The 18,241-nt window shown below is 37.7% G+C and overlaps 1 protein-coding gene across 1 annotated transcript in view; it reads left to right on the top strand.

Moving 5' to 3' along the window:
* HHAT (hedgehog acyltransferase) overlaps window positions 1–18,241 on the top strand; it is a 98,668-nt gene that overhangs the window by 36,061 nt on the left and 44,366 nt on the right. Inside the window, exon 11 of the mRNA XM_053460966.1 lies at window positions 14,011–14,046. Within this exon, the coding sequence (XP_053316941.1) occupies window positions 14,011–14,046 (36 nt within the window). The remainder of the gene's footprint in view (window positions 1–14,010; window positions 14,047–18,241) is intronic.

Below are 18,241 nucleotides of genomic sequence, written 5' to 3'. Positions count from 1 at the left end.
CTAGATGCGCCCCAGGCCACTTTAAGTGCTATTAGTATGGAGTGGAAGTATCAAGAAATAACAGCTCAGCCACAAAGCGCTAGATCACGAACACTCACAGAATCTGGGTTTGGCGGATGCCAGGAGAACGCTACCTACTGGAATGCATGGCGGCTGCTGTAACGTTTGCTGGAGGAGGGATAACGGTGGGTGGCTGTTTTTCAGGGTTTGGGCCCCTTACTTCCCGTGAAAGGTAATATTAATTACAAAACACAGATATTTTGGACAATGCTATGCTTCCAACTTGGTGGCACCAGGTTGGGGAAGACCCTTTTCTATTCCAGCATGACTGTGCAAAGCGAGCTCCATAAAGACATGGATAGATGTGGTTGGTGTGGAAGAAGTTTACTCGACTTAACAGTCTCCTGACATTAACCCCATCGAACACCTTTGGGATGAACTGGAACAGAGATTGTGAGGCGGGCGTCTCGTCCAACATCAGTGCCTGACCTCACAAACGCTCTACTGGATGAATGGGCAAAAATTCCCACAGAAACACCCCAAAATCTTATGGAAAGCTCATACAGGTGAAATAATGGGGGGTATGTGTTTTTTTTTTGTATTTTCACCACTATATCATGTTATGCGATGCATGGTTTTGCCCTAAACCCTAAGTGTTACCGTAGCAAAGCTAAAAAAAAAAACCCTGTCCTGACGGAGATAAATGGGATGATTGAGAAAAAAGGCCGCTTAGAGTAAAATGTGCTTAGAAACAAGCTCTGTGATGTGATAGCAGATTAATGTAGAGGTATTTAGACAATCATTTAATTGGGGACGCTTCCTAGGAGGAGAAATTGGGACAGATGGCTCATTTTCTAACTTGTTTAACTCCTTAAAACCTTCATGACTTTCTATATTGATGTTAGAATATCATGAATAAAGTAGCAGTGTGGGTTACCCACCCCAGGCCTGAGGACTCGGGCAATGACTTCCCTGTGCAGTCCTAAGAAACATGGAAAGGTTGGTGACAAAAACATTGATAATGAATGTTACGGCTCCCTTTGCCAGGGACTGGTGACCATCTAGATTTATGCTAAGTGTCCAAATGCTCCTAGTGAAATACTCTGGCTTGTCTTCTCTCCAAAATTATATACTTATTGTACTATACTATGTATTGTGAGCTGGGGGGCCGCTAAACAGTCCCAAATGAGACATAGGCGTCACAAAATAAAATAAGAACATTTCAAATTTGGTAAAAGGAAAGGACATGTTCCATTTTGTGCCCTGTGACTCCCAAAAAACATTAAAAAAAAAAACTGTTGTTTTTTTTAAAATTCAAGACTCTAACATTAATATATTTTGTGGTATTTTGGTCAACTGAACTGGTATTGAGACATTTATCATAGCAAAAAAAGTACATTTTTCCCCCCCCTCCAATTTTCATTAATTTGATGTATCTTAAATACTAAATATTTGACTATACATCTAAAAACTGTGTCAAAAGAAATTTCTATCTGTCCTTAAAAACAATATATAATTTGTTTGGATGCGTGTAAAATTTAAAAAGGAGAATCATGGCTAAAAAAAAATGCAAAAAAAAGCCCTAGGGTTTTTAGGCACAAGATCCCCTCAGTAAAGAAGGGGTTAAAGCGTATGCACCAGTTTGAAAAATGTGTGCTTTTTATTTAAGTTTGGGTCTGGAATGCTTTTTTAGAACCTAGTGGGAGGCATTGATTCCACACTTTGGTGCCGGCCTTCCCTGATCGCCCGGCGATTCATAATTCAGCGATCGGCAGCGTGCGACCAGGACATTTCCGAGCGCTTATTAGTATTCAGCAGTGTGATCAGAGCAAGAGGACGGCCGAATCCCTGTAAGGGCCGCAGGGCCGCTGTTTCATACATGTCAGCTCCTTCTTTTTTTCCCCTACTTCTAGTTGAGATCTTCTTAACCCTTTCAGCTCTTGACTTAGTGTTGCTGGCGGCACTTGAAAAAGTGTTAACGGGTTCACCGCTTTATACACCGTTACCCATTTAAAACTTGAAAAAGCATTTTTATAATACGCATGAGTGCGATACATTTTCAAATAATAAATATTTTACATCAGCGCTTCTTAGATTTACAGAGTGCCGGAGTCATCCGCGTTCTCTCTCTCTCTTGGTATGCAGATAATGCTTTCTGTGTTAACAGGCAGTTTTTAGAGCAGAAAATGACACAATTGCAAATTACGGTGAAATTACATGTGAGTCTCCAACAAATGAGTAAGAGCATTTTTGATGAATTTGTGTATGTGAGAAAAATTCTGATTATATCCAGATATTTAGAGTTAATTTTCATAGTTTTATTTCTGCAGACTGAGGAATAATTTTTTTTTTTTTTTTTTTTTTTTTTTTTACTAAATTTAATTCTGTATTTTACTTAGCCCCTCATACAAGTGCCAACGGCTTCTATAACCAGTCAATGGCCCGGATGTTTATGACTTTATCAGATCATTACAGCCATTACAGCCATTATTCCTCGGGGCTCTGAGGCAGGGCCCGAGGGGTAAAGATATGAGATGGACACCCTCTTGTGAAGGGTAGAGTGATGGGAGTGATGAAGAGCCTCTGTACGCCTATGAAGAGATTCCATTAAAAACCAGCCGTTTCCAGCTACAATAGTCATTTACAACATTAACCCCATCTGTGCTGGATTTCTGATCCATGTCATGTTATTTTAATGTTTTCTTTCAAAAACAAGGACATTTCTAAGTGACCCCAAACGGAAGTGTATTGGAGAGGGCCTAAATACATTAGTAGTGTATGTCCCATAGGATTGAGGTAGAAGCTGCAGCGTTGAACACCTGGTCTGCCCAGTAAGCATCCCCAAACAGAGAGAGAGGGCCACAGAACCCTCACAATCTTTTATAATAATAATAATTTTATCCCCCAATCCAGCTGTATGTTAAAAATGGGGCGGCTGTTGGCTGTCTTGCTTTGTTTAGTTTAATTATGATTGTAGATCTCGGTCTAGGATCATCACGTCCTACACATGGGCCCTTTGGAGGTTTGTTGACTATACATTTCATGGACTATTTTGTAGTTGTTTAGGTAAAACCCAAATACTTATTTTGTGTATTAAATATTATTCATTCAATTTTAGGCTAATCAGAAGCAAATTCTTGAAGAGCTATTAATCTGTAAGTGCATTCATATCCATGCATCTGGGGCCTTTTTTTCCAACTAAAATCATATTTTGTTTATTTGGTTCATTGCTTCAAGAGCCATCAAAGTAATAGAATATCCCTTGGCTACTTGTGAATTATGGGTCAATTTCAATTATCCTGAAAGCCTTACATATCCTTGTCTGTGCACCTTCTGAATGATGATACCTTTCTGCTCTTACATTTTAAACATATGAATCACTGGTCCCCGGGGGGCTTCTATCTTCTATTTGTGCCGTGCCGTTTATTGGACGCTTCACCACGGAGTAGATTAGGACCTTTTCTCTTAGACCTGAAAATATGACAGTCCCAGGAGTGACAAAGCAACATTTAGAATAGCAGACTATGTAACCTGCCTGCGGGAGAAGCGAGGAGAGACCACCAAAGCATTATATACTGCAGACTAACGATGCTGTGCGCCGTCATACGGACAGATCGAAATATTTACAAGAGAGGAGAAAGGTGGCATGTAGATTTATGCATTCCTAAATAAAGGGCAACTAAATATTAACTGACGGACTATAAAAACTGCTGGATAATTACCATAACGGTGATATCTATAGCCGGACTGAAGATGACAAGCGACCCTAGCTGACGTTTCAGCTAGAAATTTCCTTGTTTTCCATGAAAACAGTTAAGTGACCCTAAACTAGTGTACATCATATATGAAAGAGAAACTTCCACACTTCAGTCCCTTAGTGTATATTTAATTTTTGTAAATACTTATTTACTGAGTTATATAGTGACATCATACTCTACAACACTGCATGCATTTAATATATATATATATCTCAAATAACAGATGGAATAAGTATCTTGTGATAATACCTTTTTTATTGGACTAACAGAATTTTGGAATGACAAGCTTTCGGGAGCTCTTCTCCCTTTCTCTAAGACATTTCTGAGCCTATGATTGGTGTCGGCCAAGCAAAGCGACATTTAGGGCAGGACTCGGTTGCTAAGCAGCCCTGTTAAATGTATTTACCTTCTAATAATGTATTTATGAGACAGGGAAATAACATTTCTGCAGATTGTCCTTCTCGTGTACATGATACAGCACTTATCTAGTGATTTTTATGATGCACGCTAGGTGGGACAGCTTCTTTAACCTCTGATTCTTAATTGCAAAGACCATTGTCGCTGATAATGCCCACCAAACATAAAATTAACCCTTCAAAGGAGGACTGGCACCTTCTGACATGGGGGTATATAAAGCCCCCTGTACCTTATAATTATCGTAAACACGCCTCACTCGCTAACGTGTCTTCAGAAGCAGCTCACGCGTGTTAGAGCTTCTATGCTACCACCACAGCGGGGCCATTGCCCCTGCACCTTCTCCACCCGGGACATCCCACCCCTGAAACCACCATAGTGCTGTTAAAATGTACTCTGCATCTGCTCTTCCCTTACAATTATAAAAAGAAAAGTTTTTAAATACCTAGTTAAAATGGAGTTTAACGTTTAGCTGTACCAAGAGCAATATACAATAGAAAAGAAGGAATAGGGAATGGTGGAATGAAACTGCACTGAGCTAAAGCTGTGTCCTTTATATGTAAATATTTCACAAAAGGCTAAATATTGTTATTACTATGAATCATAAAAATTGTAATAATACTGCAAAAGCCATATTTTCAATGGAAGCGTGTAGGAGGAAATATAATGTAGGGTGATTGCTTCCAGCGGCTTTTAAAACATTTAAAGCCCAAGTGTGTGAGCCATGGAATTTTTAGACCTGCCCGATCACCCTCGCCAGTCACCGGTTATACGAAGGGCCATGAATCATCTAAATGAACCACCCCATGAAACCAGAAAACAATATAATTATTAAGGAAAAACGTTAACTTTCTGCATTCTCCATTGATGAGTATTCACGCCGCCGGACTGTCGGTAATAAAAAGATCTTGATTGTTGAAAAATGGGAGTTTTCTGATTTAACCGTCTTTGTTCTATATACAGCATAATCAACTGGTAGGATTTTAGCGGTATTAGAGGGAAATAGAAACATAGAAAGTGACGGCAGATAAGAACCAGTAGGCCCATCCAGTCTGCCCAACCTCTGAGTACTTTCCTTTAGTACTTGCCCTTATCCTATATCTAGCTTGGCCTTATGCCTATCCCATGCTTGCTTTACTGTATTAACATCTACCACTTCCGCTGGAAGGCTATTCCATGCGTCCACTACCCTTTCCGTAAAGTAATATTTTCTGATGTTACCATTAAACCTTTGCCCCTCTAGTTTATGGTTGTGCCCTCTTGTTGTGGTAGTATTTCTCCTTTTAAATAAACTCTCTTCCTTTACCTTGTTGATTCCCTTTAAGTATTTAAATGTTTCTATCATATCCCCCCTGTCCCGTCTTTTTTCCAGGCTATATAGGTTAAGATCCTTTAACCTGTCCTGGTAGGGTTTATCTTGTAATCCATAAACCATTTTAGTAGCCCTTCTCAGAACTTTCTCCAACATATCTATATCCTTCTGGAGATCCGGTCTCTGGTTCTGTACACAATACTCCAAGTGAGGTCTCACCAGTCCTCTGTACAAATGTTCTAAGGGGTGATTAGTTAGAGAGAACTCTCTAACTAATGATAAATGATATTTTATCATGATGATTTTTTTTGCAGGGTGTCTTGATCTAGACCCTTGAATGAACTTAATAAGCCCATTCATTTTTTGTCGTGTGGTTCTTATTTTATGTATCTGTAAATTGACAGCTGTTAGGGATATTAATGAGACAAAATAGGCAAAACCAATATTTTATCACACACGCAAAATAACGACGCTACCAAATATTGTAGTACCACATCCACAATATTAATTTAAGGAGATACCTTATATTTTATCTCCGATCCTAAATTCTTTCAGATCGCCGAAAATTATAATTCAAATCCGATATATATCACCAAGATAGTCAATCAAAAATATTTATTGTAAATACAATTTATAAAATCTATATATGAGTCACACAGTGCATAATATAAAACACAAAGTTCTTAAAACATGTCAAAAATGAATCAATTCAAATACAGTATATTATCGATAGTTATCAATATGAATTGGTATTTTATGAGTCTACCACATAATTAATTTCCAGTCTACTCAGCAACCAAAATTGATAGTAATCAGGGCAGTAATAAAGATATCACTATCTCTCTAATATTAGTTCAACTAATATAACAAATTAAAATAATTTAATTGTGTCTAAGAGTATTAGTGAAGTTCCTAATAGATGCAAATAATGTCAAACTTCATCTACAGGTAAAAATACCTTTTCATTATTGTCATTATCACGGGTTATAAACTGCAGTCTCACAAGCCGTCATATACAATAATGCAATATAGTACTTCCCAGAAACAGGGAATTCTATATGAAGAAGACAAAATTTATCTCTATTCAGAATAATAAAACAATTATAATTACCACCACTTGTTACTGTTGTCCCACCGATCTTTGTAGAAATTAATCCAGGTTCATTGGCAAGAAATTAAGTGGAAAGAATATCACTTGCTACAAATTATATAGGTTAGAACTCAAAGTAACTCTTAAGAGTGAAATATGGTGCCAGAATATTAAGATTCCAATTCTCTGGGGTAAATTTGGTGAATAAGTCCGTCCGGGTCTGTCTATTTCAGGGTGCGATCTTTTTAAGGTCGTTTTTTTTTTTTATTTTTTTTAAAGACATAAGCTTTTAAAGACAGGGCTTATTATCATAGCCTCCACCTCTTGATTGGAATTCTCCAATCATAACGGTGGGTTTTACCCATTATAATTAGGATTTCTACTCATATTTACACCGTTGTAATTTCTTAATTTACCTGTGAGAGACGCTCTGGTCTAAGAATTAACTTAAAACCATTACATATGTGTTTGGAATTTATCCTTGGTCACCCTAAGCGCCAAATGTTACTTCCTAGATAGTAACTCAGGTCTTGGTAGTCTTCCCATGTATCCCCCATTCCAAGTTACATTCCTAAGGATATGCAGTGTCTACTCCTTAACTTTCTCATGGAAGATAACATTAATTGTATCATATATACGCTGAAACATCATTATACGTGAATACTTCTTTGTTCTCGATTATAGAGGGAACAAGGACAAAAAGAAATAATCACTACATGATTAAGTAAAATAAAATGGCTCTGACTCCATTTTGTGCTCATGTAAAATACAGAATATATGGAATACATGTTTTCTATCATAAAATATCTGACACAGCAGAGGAATAGAAAAACTACAGATAACAAAAACAGGTTCTAGAAATTGTATTTACAGTCTTAAAAGAAAATTGTAACATAGAAAAAGCAGATCACCTGGGGGGATGGTGTGTTATTGTTCAAAAAAGAAAAGTTTAAAAGCCTATTAAAGGCAAATGTATTGATATAATTTTCTTTGAATTGCCTAAATTATCCAAAAAAAATTTCTTTAAATTGCTGAATATTTTTTTAGATCCCTAACTTTGGGGTATAGGCATGCAAGCTTGTTTGAACCTTTTTTTGAAAACTCGCTGTGTCTGTTACGATAATAATTATTTTTATTAAGAATTCTGATAAGAATATCATGTATTGAGGGAGCCATTCTAGAATACAGAATTAAACTTCATGATATTTCAAACAGAGAACTTTTCTGAGCACTCAGTGCTTGGAAGTAACTTGCTAGAAGTAGTTTATTATTTATTAGGTGAATTCACCGGCCAAAATGATGTCTCAATGCCCAGAATTATGAGTGCATTGCCGTCTCTGTAATTATTTGCCAATTGGACGGAGTTCTCAGCAACTTACTGCTTTTGTGGTTGGTTTCCAGAAGTTTTTTTTATAAACCTCCTTCTTTATAACTATGAAACAGTCGCCATGGTATTTAGTGATTGTGTTGAGGATCAGCCGTATTATTCAGGCAGTACAGTAATCTCATAAGACCTCACGTAACTACAATTAATATTCAAAAATAAAAATATATGCCGTTTTATTTTCAGTAAATCTAACATCTCCACGGCCCGCGAGTGGCAGTATTGGCGAAGGATTCAGAATGAATAAGCAGGACCAATGCCCCAGGCTAACCCAACTCCCAATTATTTGGGTATTCTTACACCCTCGAGGGTCAGACAGTTGGGTAATTTTCGTAGTTTTGTTATAGATACATTCAGATGGCAAACGGCTTACACTTTAACAAAAAAACACAATTCTCCCATTATTTCCCAATGTCAAACCAAATAGAATAAAAGTAACTTTTTCAAATACTGCCATTTTTTTTATTTATATTTTTATACTAACAGAAAGGCTGCCGTTTGGTCACAGACCGGTACGCAGGATTCTCTTTTCCCCGAACGAAGTCTTGGCATTGAACAGTAAATGCTGGGCATCAGTCTTTACACATATATTCAGGCCGGGAGGTAAGGGACGGCAGCTTGTTGGTTTAGCCCACATTGCCTGCTATGTATCACCTATGTAGGTGGCACTAAAGAGGTTAAAGAATTCATAAAGGTGTATTGACTACATGTAGGAATTTGCAGATGAGTTGACCATTTTATATTACTGAATTCGCTACTGTACTAAGAAGGGTTATCTGACTGAGCTTCTTCTACTATAAGTGCTGAGCTGGCCCTTCTTAATAAATAGTTAAATAGTTTTAGGGTCACTCAGTCTGTGTCCGATTCCTTCATATTCTACACCGCTGTGATCATATAAGACTCCCAGTTGCTGCTATGTTATGGTTGATAATGATAAGTAAAGGTTTCCATGAGGACCGCTATAAGAGCCATTTGGTTGACACTTTTGGCCAGTCACTACATAGAATCTTCATGATTGGCTATTAAAGGGTTATTATTTCTAGATTTCAGGGTCAGATCATTTAGAAAGTTCCCAATATATTTATAACCTCTTTTGTCCATATTGAAAAGTACAGAGGATCAGGGTTTAGGTAATGCCTTCAGTGGTAATATTCTACCCGTTGACGCTGTACAGAGCCGCGCAAAGGTTTTGCTGAATGGCGCTCAGTGAAGACCATTGTTTAAATGCCAGTGCACCTGTTAGATTTGTTTCAACGTTTCTAACTTTATAGCTAATATATGCAGAACTGACTCAAAACCAGAAAACACAATGATCCTAAGGGTATTCATGTTTCTTGGCAAACTGTGAGACTCTCCAGTATTACAGAAAGCCATGTTCACTAAAACTAAGCTCTAGTGCATGAAAGTAATTTCGGCGCTGGCTAACATCGTATCCTTAGAGAAATAAAGCCATATTCCGTACGTTGTTTGGAACGCCGTATAAACCGGAGCTTCAGATGTGTTGCAAAATATTTCTAGAATACAGTCTCCATATTCTGTACGATATCGTTAAATATATCTTAAAGGGTTTTATACTTCCTGGTAACGCTGTGAAAAGCGACATGGGTTTTCTGCTAGGTGCCCAGATTCCGCCGATTCCTTTGGAATGATTGTTTGGTGGTCAGTGGTATGATCAGGCCGTCTGCTGTCTAAGCTTAGCGATATTGTATTCTTTTTTTTATGCGGGGGTGTTGATATCCCCTCCTTAGAACATATTGTGTAAGATAGCTTGTGTGACAGGCATAATCTAGATCTCACTGTTTCTAGGAGTGATACTTTTTCCTCCATTTGGGATATAGGGATGCCACGCCACGCCCCGAGAATCTGGCTTTGTGTTTTTTGTTTTTTTTTACTTTTTTATATTTCACTGTTTGTATTTTATTCTCATATGATAAAGATTACATTGTATTATTTTGTTCTCTTAAGTGGAGATACAGTATTTTAAACATTTGTTAACCCTTTTTGAACATTATTTGCTTGAGTTTTTATTATTCCTGTGTTTTGTTTAATGTTTCACAGATATAGGCGTTTCTTGGGTATCCTTATTGATGTTGGTGTTAGTATGGAAGATGTTGTGTACAGTGCAAAGAAAATTTCTTTGTAACCATTCTTCTTATAAAAAAAATAAAAAGCAAACCCGTGAAAGTGGTCACTGAACCCTCTTGCAATCCAAAGTTCAACATTTTCACCTAAAGGTTCAAGAGCCTTTATTCGGGGGATTCTGAGAGACACTATTGAACAGTATGTTAAGACTCGGATCCATAGATTATTGAACATACATTCACTGTAACCGTGATAGAGTACCCAGCCATATGACCTCTGTTTTTATTAAAATTAAGGTTATATGTCAGTAGGGGTCTCCTAGTGCCAGAAGCTTTATCGTCCTACTGCGTCTCGAAACAGACAGAATTGTTTTTTTCCCAGCTAGACACAATTTATCATGTGCCTCATTGTCCTTTATCCTTAAATAGTGATTCCCTCATGTAACCTTACTATAGGAAAATAGCCATACGCCTCTCTAAACATACTCTGCAATCTCCAGTATACAGAAGACTTGTGCAAATAGGTCAAACATGATTCAGACACATTTTGGGTTTTGTTTTTGGTCCATTCATTTTCAGCCAATGAATATGATTTCCTGCCCTTTTGGCTCACATGTAAACTGTTTCTTCATATTTAATAAAAACTATGATTTAGAAAATCATAGTTTTTATTATGCATCCCTAGACTTGTCTTCCGTGCTCCAGAATCCCTGGCGTCAAGTGGGGGCAGCCGGTGGACGTCATAGACTGAGCACCGGAAAGGTCACGTCACGCCGGTGCTCCATGATAGAAGCTCTGGCAGAAGAGTCTGGTAGCAGCAGAGGCTGTCCACGCATCCCGCATACGTTCACCGGCTGCCAGAGAGGATGATCCAGGTCCCCTGCAGCGCTGTGGGGGGATCTTCTTCTCTGTGTACACAACCGCCGCTGCTGCAGGCCGGTACTTCCGCCGGGGCTTCTATGATGGAGCACCGGAAAGTTATTTCACGTCTCCGCACATCGCACAGATATCCACCGGCTGCCGGAGAGGAGGATCCAGGTCCCCTGCAGTGCTGCGGGGGATCTGGATGTCAGTCCTGTAGTCAGAGCTCTATTTCAGGTCTGATTATAAGATGACCTCTAATATAAGACAAGCAAATGCTCTGAAAAAATACGGCATATATGTATGTGTGTGTGTGTGTATATATATATATATAATCAGTTCATAGATGTGAAATGTGTCTGTATTTCTGTGTTAATCCTTAATTTGCTTTTACTCAAAGGCACTATTATTAACATCCTGGCAGTTTTAATCTGTCACTTTCTTAGTCTTTGTTTTAAAGCATCCTCACTATAACTCACGTTTCATCTATTTTAAATACGCGTGGGTCATTCATTGAGTTGTTTTGGCTTTTGGTTCAGCTGCTTAAAAAATTAGCGTGGAAAAGTATGTTTTCTGACCTGTGTCGTGCTTTCAAACTACTGAACCATCTCCAATGAAATCTGCCCTGGCTGCGTGAATCCCAGATGAAAACAAAATTTTAATTTTTTTAGGTCAATATTAATGATGTTCCAAAAATCAAAACTTTTTTTCAATGAGTTTAGTTTTAGACTTAACTTTCAACATCCATCATCAAATATAATATGTCATTAGAACCGAAGTTTTTTCACTAAAGTTTTATTATTATTTTTTTAATTGAATTATATGATGATACCATTGGTATTACCAGGATAATCAGACTCTCGTCCCATCTGTTCTTTTTGGAAACAAGTGTCTTACATACCACAAAGCGCAGCTGCCCGGCCACAGAACGTGTTTGCTTTATTTTCTGTATTCGCATTCATCAGACAAATCTCATCTGTTTGTCTAAAATATTAATGAAAGTAAGTCCTGTGACTTAGAAAACGAACAAAATTACATTAAATGCGTGTGTACGAGCATAAGCTATGATTAATGTTCAGCTGGAGTCCAATTGTAGAACAGTTGATTGCAAAGCCCCTTAGCCGTTATATATTTTTTATATGTAGCACGGTTGTCTTTTTGATTTTGTTTAAGTAGCAGTTTGAGAGTTACATTGGTAGACATTTCTGAAGTATCAGGGGACATACATCCATGTGTTAACTAGGGCGCTGTAAGCATGGCCTCCAGGATTTGAGATCCATCTAACTGTGCGTACGTACATTATATATATGTATAAATACACAAACGCTGCTGTTCAAAAGTTTGGGGTCACTTATCTGTTTTCACTGGAAAACGAGGACATTTCTGGCTGCAACATAATTGCAAAAGGGTTTTCTAACCATCAATTAGCCTTTTAAACTAAAACTTGGATCAGCGAACACAACGTGCCATTGGAACCCAGGAGTGATGGGAGTGATAAAGGGCCATTGGAACACAGGAGTGATGGGAGTGATAAAGGGCCATTGGAACCCAGGAGTGATGGGAGTGATAAAGGGCCATTGGAACACAGGAGTGATGGGAGTGATAAAGGGCCATTGGAACACAGGAGTGATCACTCTGTATGCCTATGAAGAGATTCCAGTAAAAATTTGCTGTTTTCAGCTATAATAGTCATTTTACAATATTAACACCGTCTGTGCTGGATTTCTGATCCATTTCATGTTATTTTAATGGACACAATTTGTTTTCTTCCAAATATTTCACATTTCTAAGTGACCCCGAACTTATGTAGAGTTTCTTCTGCGGTTTACAGGAAGATGACAAACTCACTTTCTGTCCTACACTTTGTCGTCACCAAAAGGGCTTCCTCATAGACCTTCATTAATCAGAAAATTCAAACTACAGCATTTGTATGTTTATCACAAAGAAGAACGATCAGCCTGGGAATGCACAACATGTATACTGAACATATACAAATCCCTAAAATACAGCAATCACAGATATGTTCTTTTATTACAACTAGCACCAACCCATGCAATACCTTACTGGTTTGTTATTAATAAAAACATTCTTTTTTATTTTATTTTTTCCCTATATGAAGTGAGGCCATTTTATTATCCAAAGGCAATTATAATCCCTACAAAGACGGCCAGTCTATCATTTACAACTCAGTAGCAGAGGACGCAGAGGGATATTAGCACCAGAGCGCGTTCCTACTTAATTCTGAAACTAAACAACGTTTCATAACATATAAACAATTACGCCTGGCTGCGCCGTCTTTTCTGCAGCTGAAAACATTATTAATGCGATAAAACCACAATTGTACCAAGAACTCTCATATTGCTAGATAATGCGACACGGAGTGGGGATTTGGAGTTGTTATTGAATCGATGGAAAGCAATTGAAATTCCAATACACTTTTATGCTGTTTGAAAGCCTGATAGGTATAAGGGTTAGGATGGCACTGATAACAAGATTACAGATTTCCCCGGTTGAAATATTTATTCAGCGGGACTTTGCAAATGAAAGGAAAAATCTTTCGATGATGTGCAGACTCTGGAAAATCAATCGACTGATGTTCTTTTGCAATGTGATGCTTACTGAAAGAAGAGTTTCACTACTTTACAGTGAGTTTGCGTTAATTAAGTGCCACCTTAATGTAAAGTTTGTTTCCTGGCTATAATTAAAGGCAAGGATATCTGCTCAACAAGACTCTCATACCTACCAGCAGTCCCGAATCTTCCGTTTTCTGGGGGGGACTGTAGGATATTAGGGTCAATAAGTAAAGCGATTAAGGGGTACCCATTAAATAGAATTAAAGGGATAACTAGATGTAAAATAAGGGACATAGTACCTTTAATAACAATTAAGTTATAGAAACATAAATGTAACAAGAATCTTTGTGTCATCCCTCCCTTATTCTCTAAGTGGCCCATTAGACCAGTGGAAGGCCCTATGAAGATGCTTAATCAGCTGTGATAGCGCCCCCTATGTAGCTGAACATTATATTTGTTATATTTAGAACAATCACTTTAAAATCACAGTTGTATATTTTCAAATACATTCATTTTTCTCTTTTTTTTCTTCTTTAGGGCATTTGATGTTGGTCTTCATCGTTTTCTTATAAGGTAAGATTTTTCACAAACTGAAAATTCCAAAACCAAAACACAGAACTTTATTCACACTTATACCCTCTGGCCACTTATTCCTCTTATTCCATTATGTCTATTGATAATGATTTGTCTAAAGTGTTTCTCATCAATCTTATTTTACTTTTGTGGGAATTAACTTTACCAATGGCATTAACACTATGTGGACAAAAGTATTTGGACACCTGAGCGTTACACCTACAGGGACTTTGATGACACTGAATTCTAAAGACACAGACATGAATATGTTGTTGGTCCCCCTTTGCAGCTTCCGCTCTCCTGGGAAGACTTTCCACAAGATTTTGTGGGAATTTTTGCCCATATTATATTATATTTTAATTTGAGGTCATTAATTGTTTCAGCACCAAGGACTTGGAAGTAAATATATATATATTACCAAAACCTGACGTTTCTTTTCTTGTAATATTCTGATTTACATTGTGCATAACTGTATACACCCCCAACTTGTACATTCCATTTATATGAACAAGGGATCAGCTTTTACTGACACAGATCTGGTCCTTCACATGTCCAGTTGGCAGCCACGTGTACACCATTTAGCGACGGCTGGCTTTAACAATCCACTTTTCATCCCCACTCTGTGTCAATTGTTTAATCGGTTAATCTACATTCAAACTAACAAAATGAGTAAAGTGTGTATGAAGTTCAAACGCAACTTTAATTGTTAATATTAAAATCATATTTGCTGACTAGTTGGTTTCCCACAGTCATAATTATCTCTGTCACCCAAGTACGATTAGTGTGATAGGCTGTAATTACAAAGGTTCCGTATATATATATATATATATATATATATATATATATATATATATATATATATATACATAACATGAGAAAGGGCCCATCATCCCTCAGAATAAGATAAAATAAGAAAAAAATGAAACGATGAAGGGCCGCCATATTTTAATCCCAAATCCCCCAAAAACTTGAATACAAGTAAAAATAAGCTCCTTATATAAAAATAGTGTAGGTGGGCACACAAAAAAATGAAGATTATGTTTGCCTCAATCAGAAAAGGGTATTGTTGGTGAGACTAAATAGTGGTTATACAATAAGTGCAAAATATGGTATATAAGGTAGTGCGACAGAAACCTCTAAAAGCCCTAAATGCCCGACGCGTTTTGCCGGTACACATGTCTTAAAACATTGAGAGATCTGGCTTCTCAAGAACACAAATCACTTTTGTTTTGCAGGGGTTCCTTGTATTTTCATAATTTGTATATTTTGGATCAGTTTCTATTTTATTACTGTAAATAAATAACCCCCTATTAGTGTGATTTTCTTTTCATCTTTTTAAGTTTGGAAATAGTCAATTAAAATTCCAATTCCTGATCTATGGCGGTATGCAAATTTCTAAAATTGGTTTCCCATCCATCACCTGTTACCTTAATGGTAAAACATTTGCGAGGCATTTTAATCAATATCCTTTTTAGAGTTTGTTGAATACAGATTAAAGCATTTTTGGAACCAGACACATTTGCATCCAAAACGGAGATTAAAATGAATTTACATTACATAAAATAAATGGAATTGCAAGAAATTACAATGTTCTTGCAAGCCCATTTTGAATATAGGGGTATATTCAAATTTGTGAATGAGTAGAAAAAAAGCCGTACCTTTAATATTTTGAATATTATTTTTCATACTAAAATTCTCACTATAATAATATTTAATATGTGTACTATATATATATCTAGATAGGGTGAAATACTTGAATAGTATAGAAAAGGGGGCTATTGAGTACGCACAATACCTAGATAGAGTCAAGGCTCAATGAACTAAGGAGGTGCAAGAGTAAAAAGAGGTGTTCTTACCTGGCTAATTAACTAATGGAATAATTGGACCTTGCTATATGACCAATGAGACTCCAGCAGTCTGAATGCACAGAGGCTCTATGTAAATTTAGCAAAGCCCATGGCACGGAGGTCTGGGAGAGAAAGCCACAGAAGGACCAAAGATAGAACCCACCATAGTGTAATGTAGCAACAGAACAATACCCAATGGTTCATTGTCTGTACAATATAGGAGATTATAGGAACACAGGCTCCTATTATTATTCTACATTCCTCCTGTCATTTCTGGGCACTACATCCAAATACCCAAAGTTAGGCTAGGTTTCCACTTGGGTTTTTGTCCGGCGTTTTTTTCTTGATGAAAAACGCCAGGAAAACTGCCAAGAAAACTGCCACTGCATTTACCTGCGTTTTGGCGTTTTTTCTGGAGTTTTTTCTGGCGTTTTAGCCTTTCTGTGGAAATTGCTTTTTTTGACCTTAGGCAGTTTTTCCAGCCTTTACAAGTTAGAAGTTTCACCCAGCTAAAAGGGATTAGGATAAATGGCAAGTATCTGCCCTCTCCTGATGTCATTTACTTGGTAGACCCTTTTTTCTCTTTTCTGTGGTTTGTAAGGCATGCTTTATTTCGAATGTCTGCTCCTCTGGGAAGATTGGCCCCAAATGATGGTGCAAATTGTTTGCTGTTGCTTTTGGCACGCAGGATCCGGTCGCGTATGTTTGTTTGTAATGGCATGTTTGTTCCAAATGGTGTAAAATTCAATATGAACCAGTCCAGGACTTTGTTTTGTGTGAAACTGTTTGTTTTCAGCCCATTTCTCGTAGGACACACAGATACTGGGTCCATCCTCTGCATTGTAACTGTGGAAAAAACGCCATAAAAAACGCCAAGACAATAAACCCACATGGCTTTTTCATGGCGTTTTTTCTCTCCCATAGACTTCTATTGGAGAAAAACGCCAAGATTTCCTTGCAAAAAACGCCAGAGTGTCAACATGCTGCGATTCTGAAAAACTGCCACAGAGCCCAAAAAAGCAGAAAAACGCCAAAAAGGACTGAAAAAACGCCAGACAGAAAAACGCCAAGTGGAAATGGCATTTTGCGATTTCCTATTGAAGAACAGCTAACATCTGGCTGCTGCGTTTTTCCACTAAAAAAAACGCCAGGTGGCGCTATTGGCGTTTTTATGGGTGTTTTTAGCAAAAAAAAACCAAGTGGAAATCTAGCCTTAGAGTCCTGTCTACTTTTTTATGACTATAGTGCTTACCAAGGAGCTAACTCAGCGGGACTGCTTTGCATTTCAACCCAAATGAGACTGTCAAGCAATTTAAACCCTTCCCTGGACACCATAAATGAGGCATCTGTGTGCTTTAACATTCTTAATAAAAAGTCTATAGAAAAGCACACTTCGGTAGCATTGCCATAAAGAATCACCTCAATGTGTGCAGGGAAAGTCCCCTAAAATATCACATGACCGAGAACAATGTCAGCCTCCAGGTCTGCAGATTTTTTGGAGCAAAGGGAGTTAAAACCAGTCTTTTGTCAAAGCCAACCTACATTGTTGTATACAGCGCTGGGTTTTATGAGCTTGGGGAAAATGTTTTTTTTTTTGTGGGACGTTCCCTTTAATGGGGCTGCTGTATGATGTTTTATCCAAACCAAATAATGCTTTTTAGCAGCTTTAACACAGTCCTCACTGTATACCTACTGACTTTTGCGCTGATAGCTACTGTCAATACTTATTTAGAGAAGAGCTTACCCCGTTTCTCAGAATTAGTGACGTATCCTAACAATTAAGCCTTAAACCTCTTATTGAAATAAAGACGAAGGTTGAAAAAAGTTAGATAAAAATAGCAGCATCATTGATCAAAAGCAGACAAATTTAATTTCGGATACGAATAGTAGTAATTAGTGGAGTGTGGGTGTAATGTAATAAAGTTGCAGATATGATTATAAAGCAATTCAGCAGTATTATTACAGTGAGGAACTACAACTTCTCTAGAAACTGCAGTACAGTATAGAAGTCTATAGTAGAGTGTAGAGACATATTTGAACTGCCGGTAGTTTACTCTAGCATAATTTTACAAAGGCCGCAGTAATGTAGGATGATAGAAGTTGATACAAGGGGACCCATTGCCCTTCAATCTTATAGAATGCTTACTGGGAACCAGTCCCTTCTAGTTGGTTGGGATGGAATGTGATGATGATGATCTCATAGGTGGGCAGAGGAGTGATGCCACACGCCACCCACATTATATGGCAGCAATCTGACATCACATCAGCTACAACAAAGGAGATGTTGGCAATGAGTGGTAAATCGTAGAGAAAGAGGCTAGGCAGCATGTGGGCCAACATCGGTTTGC

This window comes from Spea bombifrons, chromosome 3, assembly GCF_027358695.1.
Source record: "Spea bombifrons isolate aSpeBom1 chromosome 3, aSpeBom1.2.pri, whole genome shotgun sequence".
Taxonomy (NCBI): Eukaryota; Metazoa; Chordata; class Amphibia; order Anura; family Pelobatidae; genus Spea; species Spea bombifrons.
The sequence above is the reverse complement of the archived record's forward strand: the minus strand, read 5'-3'. Positions and strand labels throughout refer to the sequence as shown.